Source organism: Topomyia yanbarensis, chromosome 2 (assembly GCF_030247195.1).
Source record: "Topomyia yanbarensis strain Yona2022 chromosome 2, ASM3024719v1, whole genome shotgun sequence".
Classification (NCBI taxonomy): Eukaryota; Metazoa; Arthropoda; class Insecta; order Diptera; family Culicidae; genus Topomyia; species Topomyia yanbarensis.
The window spans coordinates 301,897,980-301,915,527 of NC_080671.1; the positions used below are offsets into that span (position 1 = coordinate 301,897,980).

The window sequence follows — 17,548 nt, forward strand, 5'->3', positions numbered from 1 at the left end:
AACTGTCAATATTGTATCGATCGCCGTCTCCGTAAACGATTTCCGATTCTACGTTGAAACCGCTCACAGATAGCGCTGGAAGCAATGTCCCAGTTAAACTCATTTCGGAACCGGTTCGGAATCTTGAATGGAGTTAGTATGGATTCCAAATCAAATGCAACAACCGATTCTGAGTCGGAATCGGTTGTTGCATTTGATTTGGATTCCATACTGATTCCATTCAAGATTCCGAATGGTTTGACCGGGGTATTGTTGATTTGATTCTGTTTTCATAGTTTTCTGAAAAACATTGGTTTAAAAATCTTTTAAACCCCAAATCACCGATCAATTTGTTGATAAATGTTTATGAAAATTAAGGAAAACCATCATTCTTTAAGATGATGAGAAACATCTTGCAAAACGGGTGTAAAACATAGCGGTTTCTAATATTATTTGCAGAGCTACATGTGTGCTGTTCCGAAATTACATATTTCAAGCTTGATTTTTGAAAACAGCGAAACTCGCACTTCACCCAAACAGAGAAAACGGCGATGACATTTTCGAAATTTTGTTTTAAATGTTATTTAAAAACCATACCGATTTTTACACCAATTATTCATCCAAAATGCTCACCAAAGACGCCTTTCCATTAAATGGAACGAACATTCGCGATCAAGACATTTAAAAGAGCGGATTGAAGAAAAATTAAAGTTACGATGTTATTTGTATCACGCTCACAGTTTCGTCGTTTTACTTTCGTTGGTTTGGTATCTTTGTTGCACTTACGTTATTTCAGTTTCGTCAATTGTGGTGACTAATCTTATCATTTTTTAATCAATTCTATAACTGAACTGTTCCGCCGAGGCAGCTTGCCAATGAGGACAACCAACATTTGTAGTTTGTCATTTTTGAGCAGTGTGTTGAAGACAAATAAAGGTTACGTTATTCTGAGCATCACCCTTACACTTTCGACATTTTTCAATTAGTCGATTTTAGCGTCTCATTTTTGCTCGCATTGTCACAAGTATTTAGATTTGATCTACTGTAGGATAGATTTAGATAATCAAAAATAAAAATGTGCTGAAAGTGCATTAGATGGTGCTTAGAATAACATTACTTGCATTCTTTTTCTCTAAAATATTGGCTAGAATTAAGGAACTGCGTGCTCTTGTTCCCCTTAGACTAACAGCACCGGAGCGTGGGTAATAGCGATTTGCTAACCGCTATCATAACACGACACCGCACCGGCGGTTCGTAAACAGGTTGGGAAATGAAAACTTATCGTTTCGGTTTATAGCGAGTGCGTATATTTGATAACTTTTTCCAACTGACGCCAACGTTGCCATTCGTAGAAAGGAAGCAAAGCAAAGGAAAATGTAAAAAATAGGGTCTCGCGATGATTGAATTCAATAACACTTATTTTAGGTTTACTGAAATTACAACAGAATTATTGAAATTAAAAGTTTATTGTTGTTTTGATGAAAATATATTTTCAAACTTTGATTCACACCAATTATTTTGTCGTTTGATGCAATGAACAGTATTTGCAACTTTGGTATTTGTTTGAATTCAATAACATATATTTATGATCACGCTGTATGTTTACTGCGTGAAAGTAAAAATGAGTGCATCGAAGCAACTTGGATTGAACTGGAAGATGTAGCATTATGTCAAGCTGTCATGATGTGTCCCAGGATCAGATTGATGAGTCAAATAAAAAAACCAAAAATCTGCATGGAATGTATGAGGAAACGCTGCGAACAAATGGAACTGTGGAAAGTAAGATTCAAAAAGAAAGACAATGCGTAAAGTTCTCTTGTGCAAAAGTCTTTAATTCAGGTCCAGTAGTAAGTGGAAGATAACGACGATAATGGTTTGCCACACACTCTGCAGCGCTTGGTTCAGAAAAGAATATTTAAAAAGAACTTGGACGGACACAGATTACACCTGTTACATCATCACCATCTAGTTTCAGGCGGTGGTTCATCATTTTTTCGGGGGATAATATGGTGTTGTGGTGTATAGTGAAATATATGAACGTGAATGCACTACCCTAATAATGTGTTGACTAAAAGCCATTGTTTTCACTGTACCAAAACAGTAGTTTAACAATAATTTATACTACAGTCTAATATGACATTACAATACAAAATCAATAAATTTTAACCTTTCTCCATAAAATTTCAAAATTCACTTATTTTGTGAAAAAGGAGATGGCGGGGTTAGACGGGGTTGGACGGTAGTACTTAACATTATAAAAATTGATATTTTTAACAAAGATAAACTCAAGATTACCGGGTACCATACAAGCCTATCCAAATTGATGGTTCGTGCACTGTGAACCGGTGAACTGTTCGTAAATTACCGTATGCTTGCCCCTCGACATTTAGTTTCGCAAGCAACAATGGTTTCTATGGATGTTCAGTAAAATATTTCCAAACAAAAACATATATTAATTTTGTAAAACTAGCAATGGGTCGAACATGTGCTGTTTCGGGATGTAAAAGCAGACAAAAGGATCCCATGTCCTTTTTTAAATTTCCTGAAAATTCGAAACTGTAAGTCCAACGATTTGATATTATCCGCTCCCATATACTATATCATTAACATTTTGCAGGTTTAATGCGTGGGCAGAATTGTGCAACTCGCACAATGCACAATTTATTGTAAAAAGATCCAACGAGCATGAAATCTGTGAACCGTAGGATAGTATATTATATTAATCATCACTTTGTTATATGTATAATTTAGTTATTCAGACTATTAGTAATAAATATCGCTTTGTCAATCTCGATAACTTCTAGAATAAAAATTATTTTTTCGAGACTTTCGCCGCATCGTTTTTCTCTTACGAAATACAGTACATTGTAATTTCACACTAAACTAATCTTTATTCGTCTGCTTTTTGGAAAATATCTGTGCATTCCAGTACTGAAGAACATGCATTGTTTATGCGCCGAGAAACATTGACTCCTGGAAAATATTGGCTAGAATAATAAACTTGAAGTTGCATAGTAACGATGGAATCACATAAACAGTTTTATTTTATTGCAAACAGTCATTTCTGACAGTGAACCGAAATCGTCGAGGGGTCTACTTTTGATGGTACATGTGATATCCTCGACCACGCTATCTTGAGTTTATCTTTGTTTTTAATACATTCAAACATTTGTTATATTGCTCATAGAAACAGTAACACGCCAGTGTTAATTAACTATATAATTTATAGTTGGACAATAAAATTGATTGTTGCAAGAAATTTTATTACAAATTTGCTAGAAGAATTCCACTTCGAACAATGTAGAAATACTCTATAATTCAAGGTAAATAACTTTTGTTAATTCGTTTCAATAGTTTTTGACTTACTTCGAGAATTTTATCCAAACTATTGATACATGGATGGTGGATTTGACGTCCAATTTGGTAAGCAGCAAACGTCACTTTAAAAAATGTTCGAACGTTCGACTGTTTAATCTACCTGTGATTATGACCTATGTCAGGCCATGGTAAAAGCCGGAGGATCCTTGGGCTCGGTCTAAACACAGACAAACAGACCTAACAGTCTGATTTGAGAAGTACATCGACCATCTTCAAAAGAGCACATCTGAACATTACATTACAATACGCTACCTACTGTCGCTTCAGCTCATCGCATCGTAAAAAGCGATGCATTTAACAGACGAAACTCTAATAGAATTTCAAATTGTTTGAGTTAAAGGTGTTCACCATATTAAACTCTGGTTAGGAATTTTGCACTACCCCGCAGGACCATTGTTTGAAAGCAAGATTCCGTGTTGTCATTTGCCATACTGATAAATTGGAACCCAATTTATAATTTTAAACAGTAAGTGATAATTTGATTCCATCTTTGGAATTACCGTATCGATGACAAAATGTTGGATTAAATTGATACACTGTATCAATTTGCCAAAAATTCGTGTGTATCAATTTGCCCCAGTGTAAGCACCTAATGTTTATTTCTTGAAGTAGATGTAGTTGTAGTTAGTATAGAGTACCTGACAATCTGCAACAGTATTAGTGTGTTCAATGATTTGTTTTCCTCCACCTGTCATAATTTTTGATAGGTGGAGGAAAACAAATCGAAAAAAAGCTTTTCGGCCGGATTATTCGCGTGGTGGATCCAACCCAACCGGTATTAGGCAATCCATGAGACGTTTCTGATCAGCTGATTATTTCTTGTTTACTTCTTCTGACGTTACTCCGAGGGATGCGACGTCCAACAATATCGTTGATTCGATCCAACATCAAACGAATCGGACTAACGAAAGATGTCTGTCGGACGAGTTTTTCTGTTCGCTGGAGTAGACCTGTTGACAGCACCCACCGCTGAATTGTCAAATAAACGTCTAATGGATTGCCTAATTGTAGTCTCCAGAATAAGTTTCACAGTGACACAGAGCATTTAAACACCATTATAAATACTTTAGGAAAGCGATTTCAAACGTTTAAATTGACTGACAGTTTAACATATGACAGCTGGAGGAAAACAAACCCCCAAGTAGTGTGAGTGAAATCATTTGTATAGAACTCTATTCCATCTCCAGTAATACAACCGATTCTGATTGGAAATAGTTGTGTTATTGGCGCCGGAATACTACAAGTTAAGCTCAGCCGGAATGTTGGCTAGTTCTAATTCACATTCCGGCTTCAGTGACACATTCTAGTTAGAATCGGTTTTATCAATGGAGCCGGAATATGGACTAAAACCAGCCAGAATTCCGGCTCATTGAACTTTACTGGGTATACGCAAACTCCGTATACCGCCCACTGGGACGTCCAAAAAATTGTTTCAAAATCGTTCAACACGGGTCCAACGATGGACGTTCGTTGAACGGTTATTTGGACGTTGTCCAAATTGGTCCAACGAACGTCCTTCATTGGACGATATTGAAACCAACCGTTCTTAGAGAGCGATTACTGGAAGTCTGTTGGCCGATAGTAGCGCCGGCTAGCGGCAAGTTGTTGCTTGCTGATGTCCGGAGAAACTATTGTTGGCTCAGCGCAGTTCACAGCTGTCACGAAAGAGATGACAATGTTCACGAGCGCTAAATGTGTTTGGTGAATATTGGTTTAGAACTCCCCCTCAACGTGTATTTTGATAATTGTCTTTTAAGCACAAAGCTCGGATCTACATTGGGAAAGTACCATTTGAGCCAACCACTACTGATTCCTGATTCTAGTTCTAAGTTAGACGAGTGTGATGACTATATCAACGTACTTCGTGTATCAACCACGGAAAACAATGCAGTTTACTTCAGCAAGTTAATATCATTATTGAAGCCACGCATAATATGCTAGCACTTCATTTTTTTTTGTTTTACTGTATACTATTCTGCTCAACCTGTACAGTAATGTTTCCATTTCGAGTGGGTACAGTACAGCGTACCAAGTATTCCTGAATAAGCCCACTATTCTGCGATTCAAAATCGCCTTTGAACATTCTTAAAACGCAAATATATTTACCCAACTATACTCTCTGCAATATTACCACAGATGACGGACATTTGGGCTAAAATTTATGTAAAAATCTGTCTAAACATCTATTATCTGGGGTATAGCAGGATTCTCACATAGATTAAGGCGCAAATTTTCTCCCATCCGAATATATTTGACTGTAGCGTCCGAAGGACGTATGTCAGATGGCTTTCGCATAATTTAGTAAAACCCAGTTTTCTCTGGCTTTTCAATATAGTATTATCACAGACTAACAGACATAACACTCAAAAACAATGCTTCGTCCGCTTTAACGGTCATTTTAAATATATTTGTAGTTGGGACTGTGGTCACATTTGAAATTATGGCGCCACTGACATATGAACAAGCATATGGGGGATAGACCACTAGTGAAAAATTGTTCCCAAACCTGAGGGGTAACCCACCAGTAAATGAGTGTTTGGGACTGTGAATAAAAGGTGGAGCTAGTGTTCTGGGGAAATTGTCGGATCGATGTTTTTTGAGGGAATTCCTTCATAGTGTTATGTCTGTTAGTCTGTGGTATTATCTCCTCTTCAAAGGCTTCGAAATACAAAAAACGAAAGTCTTCGAAACCGATCGTTCGTAAAAACTGGTTCCGCATAACAATCATTGAATGGCCGAAAAGCTTCTTCCACCGCAAGTCTGTTCGTAATATCTAGGATGAGATCTTCTTCATTGCACTCCTGATTCGGAACCGTCGTAGTATGTGCTTCAGACAATAACTGCAGGGCAAACATTAGTTCATAGAATTGTATGAATTCTCATAATTATTATTACATAGAAAATTTTAATATATTTGAACAAAAAATGTCTTATTGAATTCAATTATACAATGTTTATTACTTCAATCGGCAAAATTAATGGTATGATAATTTTTTTGCATTCAAACAATAATTAACTTTTAATCTCAATAAACATTTCCAGTTTGAATCTTTTTACAATCATTTCAATAAAATAATTTTTGGAAAAGAGAACGATATTTGTTACTGAAATGATTTTATTGAATTCAATAAATGTATGTATTTTTTTTCTAGCTATATTTTTTTCACTGAATTAAATCCATATAATTTAAAAAAAAATACTTTATTGCATGATTGCAAAAAAATGTAACGTAACTATAATAACAACTACTGGTGTGAAAACAGATTATTATTTTGGCAACCTCTTTACCAACGACCGGTGCGAAAACGGGTGTCTAAATATACCCAGTGAGCAAATTTTCTGACAGAGACCGCTCTGCTAGATTTCTGTAAGTCTTGGTTTGGCAGCCCTGTCAGATTTCTGCGCGTATCCTGTCGGGTTAGTTGAGTTAGGGTGAACTCGGTTTCGCTCGCGTTTTCTGGCAAATTTTGACAGGAACCGAACAAAACCCTGGCATCTGACAAAGATCAAAGAGAATAGGGAAAGAGACGAAGAGTGAAAATCAGTCAAAACGGCAACACTCCCTTTATGATGATTTTAACACTAGAATTTTGGCAACCGCTTCCACAGGCAGCACTTTAAATGACTCCTATTATATTTTGAAAACAAACCGTACGTCGATCGTTGGTTTTGTTTATCAAACGATGTGCATTCCGAAACAAAGAGATGAAATAATTCTAAAGCTTGTTTTTACTCATACATATACTCTAGAATGTACCTTACAATCACGATTGAACTAAATTCTGACGAAAACTCAAATTTCTTTTTTGATAGATGTACAATACTTATCTCCTCTAACTCAGGCATGAGTAATGTTTATTTACATTGCACGATTGGTCTGCTCAATACGACGAGAACATTTCAAATGGACCGATAAACAAAACGTAAACAATTCCGGTTAATACTTACTTCAAATGGACACTAACAAAGCTTTATACATACCTTAAATAAGCCGATTCTGAAACCTGGCTGTTGGGGAAATAATGGATTATTGAAAAGGCACATAAGCAAAATAACTTGTTTTGCTTATGTTCCCTTTCACTTCCCCTCAAAAATTAACGGCTCATAAACACCAAACAACAAAACGGAAAAATTTGTTTATGGGCCCTTTTCTTAATGAAAAAGACTATACTTGAAAAGGGAACAAAAACATCGCAACACCAAGAAAGGGATCAAAATAAACGTCACATAATCATTTGCTGTAAATAAAAGGGCTCACCCGCACGCACTATAAGCTAACGTCTCGCCGAAAAGGGATTATGGGACAGGGCACAAAACCAGTGCGATGTTTCAAAAGGGACCAAAACATTTATCTACAAAAAACGTTTAAAATACAATTTTTTTAATAAATCTGTTATATTATTCGGAAAAAATGGTTAATTTAACACGGCATTGAGTTGTTTGGTCCTTAAATCAAGCTCCAGTTCATAAATGGGAATATAAAGTACGATGTAATTTTTCAGACGCTATTTTCTCAACATGAGCATATTGTAGATAATGCCTTATGAAATGTTGACGTCCAATAAGGTATTTTTGTCTTCACACTATTCGTCTCTTTCCCTATTCTCTTTGACAAAGATGTGGCAGGAAGCGTGCAGAGATCTTGGCCGCACATTTCTGACTGGATTCTGGATGAAAGTGAGCAGCATCGATTGGTTTAACCGCTTCTGTCAGAAACGGTTGTTGCATTTGAGCGAATTGGTTGCCAGAATTCTCGTACAAATCGCGCAAAATGCTCGCAGAAACTCTGCTAGCATCAATTTCGCTTTGCTCAACTTTTGCTAACTTTCTGCTTGCCACGCTGACTGGGAATTGCTGCCGATATTAAAAATTTCTATCTGGCCACCCTGCCGAGCGCGAATGCTGACAGATGTCAAAGTTAAAAAGTAAAGCCCTTATTTAAGTAAAATATCGGAGAATTGCCGCAGTCTATTTTCCCACATTAAATTTTCTGTGGTTATCTGAAAGTTAATCTGTATTTTAGTAACGTTGGTTAAAATAGCAGTATGTCGAAAGCGCATCCTCCAGAGTTGAAAAAGTTAGTTTCACATTTTTTTTATTCATATTTCTTAACGGATATGCGTAACACTAGAGGTTATGTTTTAGTATGTTTGGCGTCCTAAATTTTAATAAATAATTTCCAACAGATATATGGACAAGCGGCTTTCCCTAAAACTGAACGGAGGACGGGTAGTTTCAGGTATTTTACGTGGATTTGATCCTTTCATGAACGTTGTTGTCGACGAGTCAATCGAAGAGTGCAAGGATGGTACTCGTAACAATATCGGAATGGTGGTGAGTTGCACAGTATTTGAATTCGTCAGGCAAACATTTTCATTGACTAGCCGTGCCTGAAGAATTTTACTCACTGCCCAGTAAAGTTCAGCCGGAGAATCATTTGTGTCACTGGAATCGGAATACGAATTAACCGTTGTGTCCAACAAAAAAAAAACACCTTTAACATGCCGACGAGGGTTTCCGGGTACCCACAAATTGAAATTCCTAAACTTTGGCTTTCTTTAACCGATTTGGACACTTAGATATTTTGTACTAGGGTATGATTTGTAAATTTGAATTATGTCCTAGCAATATGAGTATCAAAATTCTTCAAATTGTCTCAGAAGTCTGTTATTTATTGTTACGGAACCATATGGCAATTTGACCTCGGAACGGCCACTCACAGCCCCACGGGAACTTGCTTCGGAATGTCCGTTCCGGAGCCAATTAACCAAATGGTTCTAAAACCACTAGATACAGCCTACTGTAGCAATTACAAGAATTTTGATACCCATATTGTCAGTATTCCATTGAAATTCACAAATTGTATCCCAACACAGGAACATGCTTCCGGAAATACGGATTCTGGTGAACCGAATAATGTATCACGATTCATTTTTACCAAGTCTAAAAGTGGATGAGTTCCAGAATCCAAAACCCCCTAAAATAGTTGAAATCGGGTACCACGTCGCACACATAACGGTTAAAACCAGCCAGCATTCCGGGTGAGCTTAACTGGTTGCTTTTGATCGTTTCATTCCCATTGTCACTTAGGGCCATCCATAAATGACGTAGCATTATATGTGAGAGGGGGAGTTTTGTATTTTGTGATGATGTGTGACGACAGGGGGGCAGGGGGTCGTGTCATGCTACGTAGTTTTTTTTTAAAGGGGAATAGGGGTTGATCTGATGTCACGACAATCTTAGTATCTTACCCGTTTCATCTAACATCGTTTTTTTTTAATTTTTCTAATTTTTTTTTCGTAACAAGGAGGGGAAGCTTACTGTTAAGCTACGTAATTACCAGGGGGTATTTAGAGGTTTGTGGCGAAATGCTACAATGGGAGAGGGAGGGGGGGGGTGTTAAAAATCGCTCAAAAAATGCTACGTCATTTATGGATGGCCCCTTATTTTAGTTTCAACATTTTCCCGTCAGAAACAATATATGTTGAATTGTTTCCAGCCGGATTTTAGATTTGGAGAATTTTATAAATTCGTGACGTTTTCCGCGGTTTGGTTTACACTTCGGGAACCTTAATTTTTCCGTCACGGAAAATCGAAAATCCATCTTATTTGAAATGTACGCGGAACAAAAACCCGTGATCTTGAGGTGTACAGTAGCCCATAAGGTTCATGCAAGAAAATGGGTACAAAAGAATTTTGAAAATCATTCGTTGTGTTAAAAGCTATCACACAGATTATCATTGTTTCAAAAACCTGATTCTTTAAAGTATCGCGATGGGCTTGTATTTGTTTTTGAACCGATGAAACTCAATTGAAATCCATGATTACGTTACAGCGGTATTCATTGGAGAATTGCTAGTGGTTACCTTTTGCTACCTAAATTTTATCAAATAATTCATCCTATTAGTACTCATTTTAACATCATTTACGATTTCAATTACAGGTCATTCGAGGAAACAGCATCATTATGGTGGAGGCATTGGATCGAATATAAATTAAGGGAATCTTCATAAGCTATTTATCTAATAACGGTGTGAATGAAAGGATTAAAATAAACCACATACTAATACTGACTTACAGTTATTTACAGACCTTTATAGAAGAAAATTTCGGTGCTATTGCTTAAGATTAATGCTTGACAAAGTTATATTGTGGTGAAACCGCGGTTGGTAGGATGCATTTGGACTGTATTCCTCATCGTTGTCTTCTAAAATTTCGTTCAGCTGATCAGGATCTGGCTGCAGATCTTGTTCGCCATGCTGTCGTTCCAATTCATTATTCAGGCGACTATTAATGTCTTCTAACTGTAAAAAGCATTTGTTGAAATACTCGCTGTCAAATTTATCAAACCAAATTACTTAACAAGAGAAAGATTTAGCCTACCTCTCGTTCTACATCCAGAATTCTTTCATTCGTCTCTAGAATTTTCTTCTCCACATCCGGATCGTGGTCAACTTGTTCATCGCTCCACGTATGTTGCTGTTCTTCTAATTCCCTTCGCTGGGCAACCAGTTGCTCTAATCTTGCATGATGCTTTTGAAGCAAAACCTGTTGCTCCTGCGCGGTTGCGGTAAGAAACTTGGTAACCCGCCGTACATTAGCGGCAGTATCGATGTTGTGAACCGTTCGTTTGTGATTGTTCAGTTGATAGCACTGTATAAATCCTTCATTACATATGTCACATTTGTACCGTTCTCCAGTGTGGCGTCGTACGTGAGCTTTAAGATCATTTCCTTGTGCGAAACTTTTTGGACAATGTGGACATTGATACGGTTTCATTCCGTTGTGGGTTCGACTATGAACCAACAAATTGTATGCTCTGTGGAAACCTTTACCACAAATTGTGCAGAGGTGAGCCTTTTCGTTCGTGTGATATTTTTCATGAACCTAAGAACACATTAATAAGGTAAGTAGATTGTACTTCATTTGGCATAAGGTTATTTGCTAGAATGATCATTTGGCATAATGGTTATATGGAAGAATTGCCGCTTGGTAGTCATTATGAAATGAAAATCAAAGGTTCGTTTGTAATGGTCCACCGATCCGGTAAAAATTAAAGTGTTTTGAAACAGACTTAACCACGGTGATATTAGTAATTCAGCAATTATAGCGAGTGAAATACTATGTCGATTGTCCTGGAAATTGATATTTCGTTCAAATAGAGTACATTACTAAATGGCTTAAAACTCATTTACAGTATTTTTTTACAAGTTTACGCAGTTCACGATGTGATTATTGTGTAAATTTTCAAATTGATAATCATCATTAATCGTAGAAAATCTCAGACATCTGTTTTATTCAAAATTTCAGTAGCGGATATTTACACATATGTATTTTGAATCGAGCCTAAACGTCTGTTATCCCTTCAAAAAAAAAATCGAAAACGAAAAAAGCAGCTTTTCCCCCACCATGTGTTAGATCTTCATAAAAATCAATCAGCAGTACTACATGCTACATAAGCTAATTGATTTTCATAAAGATATAACACACGGTGTGGAAAAAACTGCTTTTTTCGTTTTCGATTTTTGCCCATTCTCTATCCAACCTTAAGATAGTGACGTATGATTTTTTTAATATCAATATGCTGGTCTCTTGCTAAACGGCTGTATGCCAAACAACTACCAGCCATATTCGGTATTATGTTGGATCACTTTTTCGAACCAGTATGATTTGCATTCTCCATAAATACAGCAAAATTAAACGGGATTCAGTTTCGATCCAAACTCATTCGTTCGAATGATCAATCAACCGTAATGCAGAATAAGGTGGGCAGGCATTGTAATTCTCTCTCACTTACGCGAGAAGAGACTTATCCGATGTCCAACTTTTCCGAGATGAGTCGCAAAATTCTCCGTCTCCACAAATAGCGTGAGAATACATTTTCCGGATAAAGATTATTTGATTTTTTTCCGGATAAAGATTTGATAATTTTTTAATTTCGTGGAAATCAATGAAAGCGTCAAAACATACACTTAATTTCAAAGAAAAGCGGCACAGAAGTACGACAGACATGTTTTTTCGTGTTTTGGAATAGCGACAACAACGCAGCGACCGCAAAAAGGATACCATGATAAACTCATTCGCTCATTCTCCGGTGGTTTTATTTATCCGGAGAAATAACACGTTGGATTTATCCGGAGAAGTTGTGTGAGTGCCAATAACTTTTCGTGTGAAAATGTGAGTTTTTATTGTCGCAGTAGCAAATTATCCGGACGCATTTACTCATATGAGCGATAAATTCAATGCCTGAAGGTGGGTATGTCGATTCACCCTCAGGAAGTAATCTAGTACCGGTTTTCACACTCACCCTTAAATCTGTCGCCCTGGGAAAGGCCTTTGTGCAGAACTTACACTTATATGGCTTAATTCCATTGTGACGTCTCATATGAACCAGCAGATAGTCGTTTCGCATGAAGCTTTGGCCACATTCGGAACACAAAAACGTCGTTCCATCTTGATGTTCTCGTTTGACGTGCTGACGATGGTCATTTTTTTCTGAGAATTGCATTCTACAGTATTTGCAATTATACACTCTTTCTTCGGTGTGAGCCTTTTTGTGTGCTTCCAAATATCTGGCTGAAGTAAATCCCTTGTTGCACACGTCACAAAATTCTTGTTTTTTGCTCATAACTGATTCATTGTGTTTCGATTCGACATGTGTTCGCAAATGTTCCGCTCTTTTGAAACTCTAAGGGAGGGTAAGCGTGTGATAGAAATTAATAAAAAGACAATGGTTCATTTAATGTACCTTCTCACACAGCTGACAAGAAAATGGTCTCTCTTTAGAATGGAACGTTGATTCGTGTATAGTTAAATGATCGCTTCTAGCGAACGGTTTGAAACAGATTTTACATTTAAATTTTTTTTCCTTAGTATGGGTTAACAAATGCCGCCGAAGATGTGTTGCCCTGCTAAAAGTTTTATCGCAGTATTCACATTGTTTACTACCCGGAGAACTCTCGATTTTTCTGTTATTTGATTTCATTTTATTCCAAGTTCCATCGTGTTCGACGTCGTTTAAACTTGGACTATAAGGAGCTTCAATGAATTCATCGATTTCTGTGCCTTCATTTTGGATCGGTTCGATCTTTTCTAACTTAACCACTTCCTCGATGTTTTCTGATAAATATTCAACGTTTTCGAAAATCTCTATTTTACATGCTCCTTGCTCAAGAATTAGATCGATTTTGCTAAAAAAATATGTTCCTAGATGTACCTGTAGAATTAATCGAAATCTAAAGAATACCTTTTGTCCCTTATAATATCCACTGTATCGGGTAAATATTCAACTTCGACGAGTAATTCCTTTGCTTCTATGTCGTGTTTTTGTTGCTGTGTTTCTGGAAAGGTAGTACATATTTTTGAAACAAGGTTGTAATTAAACCTATTAGGATTTTCTTACTATCTGATGTGTCCAAGGACGCTTTAGCCAAGTTGCACTGAGTGATGAAAGATTGCAGGGTTTGATAAGCAATATCACACTGTTGCTTGAACGCAAATGCATTCCGTACCGAGTCAATACATTTGGAGCAGATCCTATCTGGCAGACCATCGTTCTCTTCGATCTGGAACGGTAAAGTTAAGTTTATTATAAGAGTAGGATTACACATTTTCGTTATTGTTTGATTAACAAAATTTGTTCGTCAGCTTACCTTCATACCACTGCAAGCAGTAATCATTGAAAATATTTTGCAGTTTTGTTGAAAATCTTCACAAAAAACACTAGTGGTGCTGTCCGTTTCGCAGAGACAAGTTCGACATATACTATCTATGTTTAGGGGAATCTCCATTGCAGGGGAAATTTATGTCAAAAAGAAATTAATTATCTTCTTAAATTTTCTTTTAGCTTCCAATTTTTGGTACATATTTTTAATTCAACTCTTAGAATTCAATTGAATGATTAAATTGTCAGTTCAGTTGTACACTGAGCAAAAAGCATCTGAGAATTTCATAAGTCTCGGCATATGAACCAGCCTTCTGACGATGCCATTGAATGCTTTCGAATGTCATAGACAGGCTTATGAATTCATTAAATTTTAAATTTTATCTTTATTCATGCACTCCATAGACGCACAAATAATGTATTTCATAAAACAGTCTTATGATTTCGCTACAATATATGCGTTTAAGAATTTCATAAGTTTTTCTCATGAAACCCATATGGGATTTGTTATTGATTCTATAAAATTATATTTTGTTTTTCATAAACGTCTCTTTTGTGAAAAGTTCATAATTGTTTCTTATGAATTCAGTGCTGGCTTGGACGATCAACCAGGAGCTAATAGTTTCAGTCCAGCACTTTTCGATTACCGCTGTTTAAAACAAAAGAAGTGAGATTTTTAGTCAAATTGCAGCAAAATTTTAAATAATTGTTTTTATGTTATTCAATAAATTATTGTGAGCATTAAATCAGTTTACGTGGCTATGATTTTTACAGAAGATATCCGATTATTTGAAATGAAATAAGTTGTGCATTAGTGTCTGGCGCGTATTTTATAATTATCAAAATCATTTGAGAAGTAACATTCATTATCCTTCAAATCCATCTCATTATCCAAGTTGTCAAGTCCAGTTTCCCAGTTGTCTAAGCCCAGTTTGACAGGAAATATTGACGAAGCGTTGCAAATTTACAAATTTTAATATTTAATGAGAGTTTTCTCTTCAATCTTCTGAAGGAATCTACACTTGGCGGTTCATTTGTCCCGAATTGAGTTCTACAAGATGAGCACACTAATGAACTCATGATGATTGACGTTCATATTTGAAAATTCTCGGTGGTTTGTTTACTTTGTCAGTTGCGTGAGTTCGAGTGCAACTGGTGTCCATCTGTTACATTCAAACTCACGTAACTCCCATGTAAACAAACCACCGAGAATTGTCAAACAAAGTTCACCCGGCTTATTTTGTGGGGTTATGTCGGTTGGTGTAAAACCTAATAATATATTATCCTCTCAAGGTTGTTTTTACTGTTGATTTTTTGTCTACTAAAACGATCGAGAAACGTCAGCCATGTTCTATTTTTATGTAAATGCACAATAATATCCATAAATAAAAAACTTATGGCATTCATTCGAACATTGTGATGAATTTCATAAGACTGTTCTATGAAAATCATTATTTCTACTATATTTTCTGCTTATAAATGTCAGCAATTTTCATAAATGGGCCTCTATGCCGTTCAATCGGACATTTTCATAAATTTCATAAGACTGTCTTATGAAAATAATAAGAGATGGATTCGGAAAATTTCCCCTCCAAATCATAAGACAGACTTATAAAATCCATTTAAAATCCTTATGTCTGGAAGTCATAAGACATTTTTATGGAAATTAAATGTAAATTTTGCTCGGTGTATCTATCAGGTACCATCGCCAGGGTAGCCAGATAGAATCGATACAGATCTTTCATTAGGGCCTAAGTCGCAATGTACTCAAATGGAGAAAAACAGTTTCAATATTCGGCGATGCTTTTCTAATTGTAGTTTTTATTGTAGGTATAAATTACTTTATGACCATATTTTTTCCTGAAGCATCTTTGGTTAAACCTTATGACAATATAACAAAGAATTTAATTCCTATGTGCTTTTAGTGGGTAGAAACTAAAAAAATGCTTACGCCCAATTTGCCTCCCAGTCGTGATTTCGCCCTTCAGCAACCACAATTTGCGAAAGGGCTAAACCGTGTACATAATTTTCAGAAGGGCGCGGTAAATGGGCTAAACTGACTCTGTCTTGCTGGGTAGGGCTGGGTAAATGGGCGAGCTTGACAGTATACTTTTTAATAGGGCTCAACAAATGGGCGCATAGAAACCCAATGTAAATGAAAGAGCGCGTGCATATTTTCTTCAAATTTCACGAAAATATCGAAATATTCGAATGTTTATGTGCAACAATTATCGAGTAGACATGATCGTAGTGGATATTGCTTATCATTTATATAATAGAACTGCCGTTTAAAGAATAATTTTGTGAATAATAACCGTACGCCCGGTTCTGTAAAAAAAATGTAAGTTCAGCGTTTATATTCCATGTGAGAATAAGGGCCTAAGTCGAAATCTCGAAGAAAATGCATGTTTCGCCGTTTTGTTTTCTTTAATTATAAATCGAACTAAAAATGTGTCAAATAATTGCACTCATTTTTCTCAGAGATGGCTGGACCGATTTGCCCAAATATAGTCTCAAATGAAAGGTGCAACCTTCCCATCGGCTGCTATTGAATTTTGGATCGATCGGAATTCTGGTTCCGGAATTACGGGTTTCAGAGTGCGGCCACACAGAAATTTCTCATATAAACTATAGGAAAAATCAAAAATATAATTTTTATTTTTGATGCTAAATGTGTTCAAGGTGCATGAAACGTCGAGATTTGATGCAAACTCGAAAAAAAATTTGACGACAATTTACTTTTTTGGATTTTGGCACATTTTTGCCTTTCTCATATAGAAAGGTTATGCAATCACTCTGAAAAACGTCAACCTAATCCCGACCCGGAGGGCCGAGTGTCATATCCCATTCGACTCAGTTCGTCGAGATCGGAAAAAGTCTGTATGCGTGTGTGTATGTGTGTTTTTTTTTACAATGGAGAAGACCTTTACGTCCTAGCCCAGTACACGTGCTATTGGTAGGGTCCAATCTACCACACGGGGTGCACTGGGGGCGTGTCGGGCTCGAATGGTGACCAGCCATTAATACTGTGCGTCAAGCCGGCGCTAATCTATTCCGACAATACGTTAGTGTCGGTTTCTGAAGAGGCGAAGCCGAAACGCAACATAGTATGAAATAAGGATTTGTGCCCTCCTGTACAAAGACTGGTTTTTACCAACAAATTTTCACCCTAGTGAGAAATTTTGGTTTTTACCAAATTTTCCTCCTTAGGGTGAAATATAGCATAGTGCTTTCGCATAGGCCTGCTAAGCCAAGACAAGTTTCGGCTTCACTTGTGTCTCATCGGCATAAACAGAACTTCTGCTCGAACGGGACATCACGTTTGATCAGTCGTTTGATTGAAACACATAGTGTGTTTTAGTTTTAAGGGATTTGCGTCAAGCCGGCGCTAATCTATTCCGACAATACGTTAGTGTCGGTTTCTGAAGAGGCGAAGCCGAAACGCAACATAGTATGACATTAATACTGACTAAACTCCATTGGGCTCCACCATAATTCCTCCCAGAAACTACCTCTCGGTATTACTTC

The 17,548-nt window shown here is 36.8% G+C and overlaps 2 protein-coding genes across 2 annotated transcripts; one reads left to right on the forward strand and one right to left on the reverse strand.

Annotated features, from left to right (window-relative positions):
- Positions 1-8,259: 8,259 nt before the first annotated feature.
- On the forward strand, positions 8,260-10,430 carry LOC131683393 (probable small nuclear ribonucleoprotein G). Its single transcript, XM_058965327.1, has 3 exons — positions 8,260-8,434; positions 8,544-8,691; positions 10,301-10,430. Exons 1-3 carry the CDS (start codon positions 8,403-8,405, stop codon positions 10,349-10,351), a joined length of 231 nt encoding a protein of 76 aa, XP_058821310.1. The 5' UTR covers positions 8,260-8,402; the 3' UTR covers positions 10,352-10,430.
- Positions 10,425-14,292, reverse strand: LOC131683392 (zinc finger protein 182-like). The gene is made up of 7 exons (XM_058965326.1): positions 14,010-14,292; positions 13,760-13,922; positions 13,604-13,697; positions 13,106-13,547; positions 12,665-13,045; positions 10,741-11,244; positions 10,425-10,661 (listed from the first exon to the last, which is right to left on the reverse strand). Exons 1-7 carry the CDS (start codon positions 14,145-14,147, stop codon positions 10,473-10,475), a joined length of 1,911 nt encoding a protein of 636 aa, XP_058821309.1. The 5' UTR covers positions 14,148-14,292; the 3' UTR covers positions 10,425-10,472.
- Between the last annotated feature and the right edge of the window lie 3,256 nt (positions 14,293-17,548).

What these genes read in the sequence shown, in the direction of transcription:
- LOC131683393 (XM_058965327.1), top strand. Translation starts at nt 8,403, where the DNA reads ATGTCGAAAGCGCATCCTCCAGAGTTGAAAAA. An exon ending in CATCCTCCAGAGTTGAAAAA is followed by an intron (nt 8,435 to 8,543) that starts GTTAGTTTCACA and finishes AATTTCCAACAG; the next exon opens with ATATATGGACAAGCGGCTTT. An exon ending in GTAACAATATCGGAATGGTG is followed by an intron (nt 8,692 to 10,300) that starts GTGAGTTGCACA and finishes TTTCAATTACAG; the next exon opens with GTCATTCGAGGAAACAGCAT.
- LOC131683392 (XM_058965326.1), bottom strand. Translation starts at nt 14,147, where the DNA reads ATGGAGATTCCCCTAAACATAGATAGTATATGTCGAACTTGTCTCTGC. An exon ending in GTCCTTGGACACATCAGATA is followed by an intron (nt 13,698 to 13,759) that starts GTAAGAAAATCC and finishes CTACCTTTCCAG; the next exon opens with AAACACAGCAACAAAAACAC. An exon ending in CCAGGGCGACAGATTTAAGG is followed by an intron (nt 11,245 to 12,664) that starts GTGAGTGTGAAA and finishes ATGTGTTCTTAG; the next exon opens with GTTCATGAAAAATATCACAC.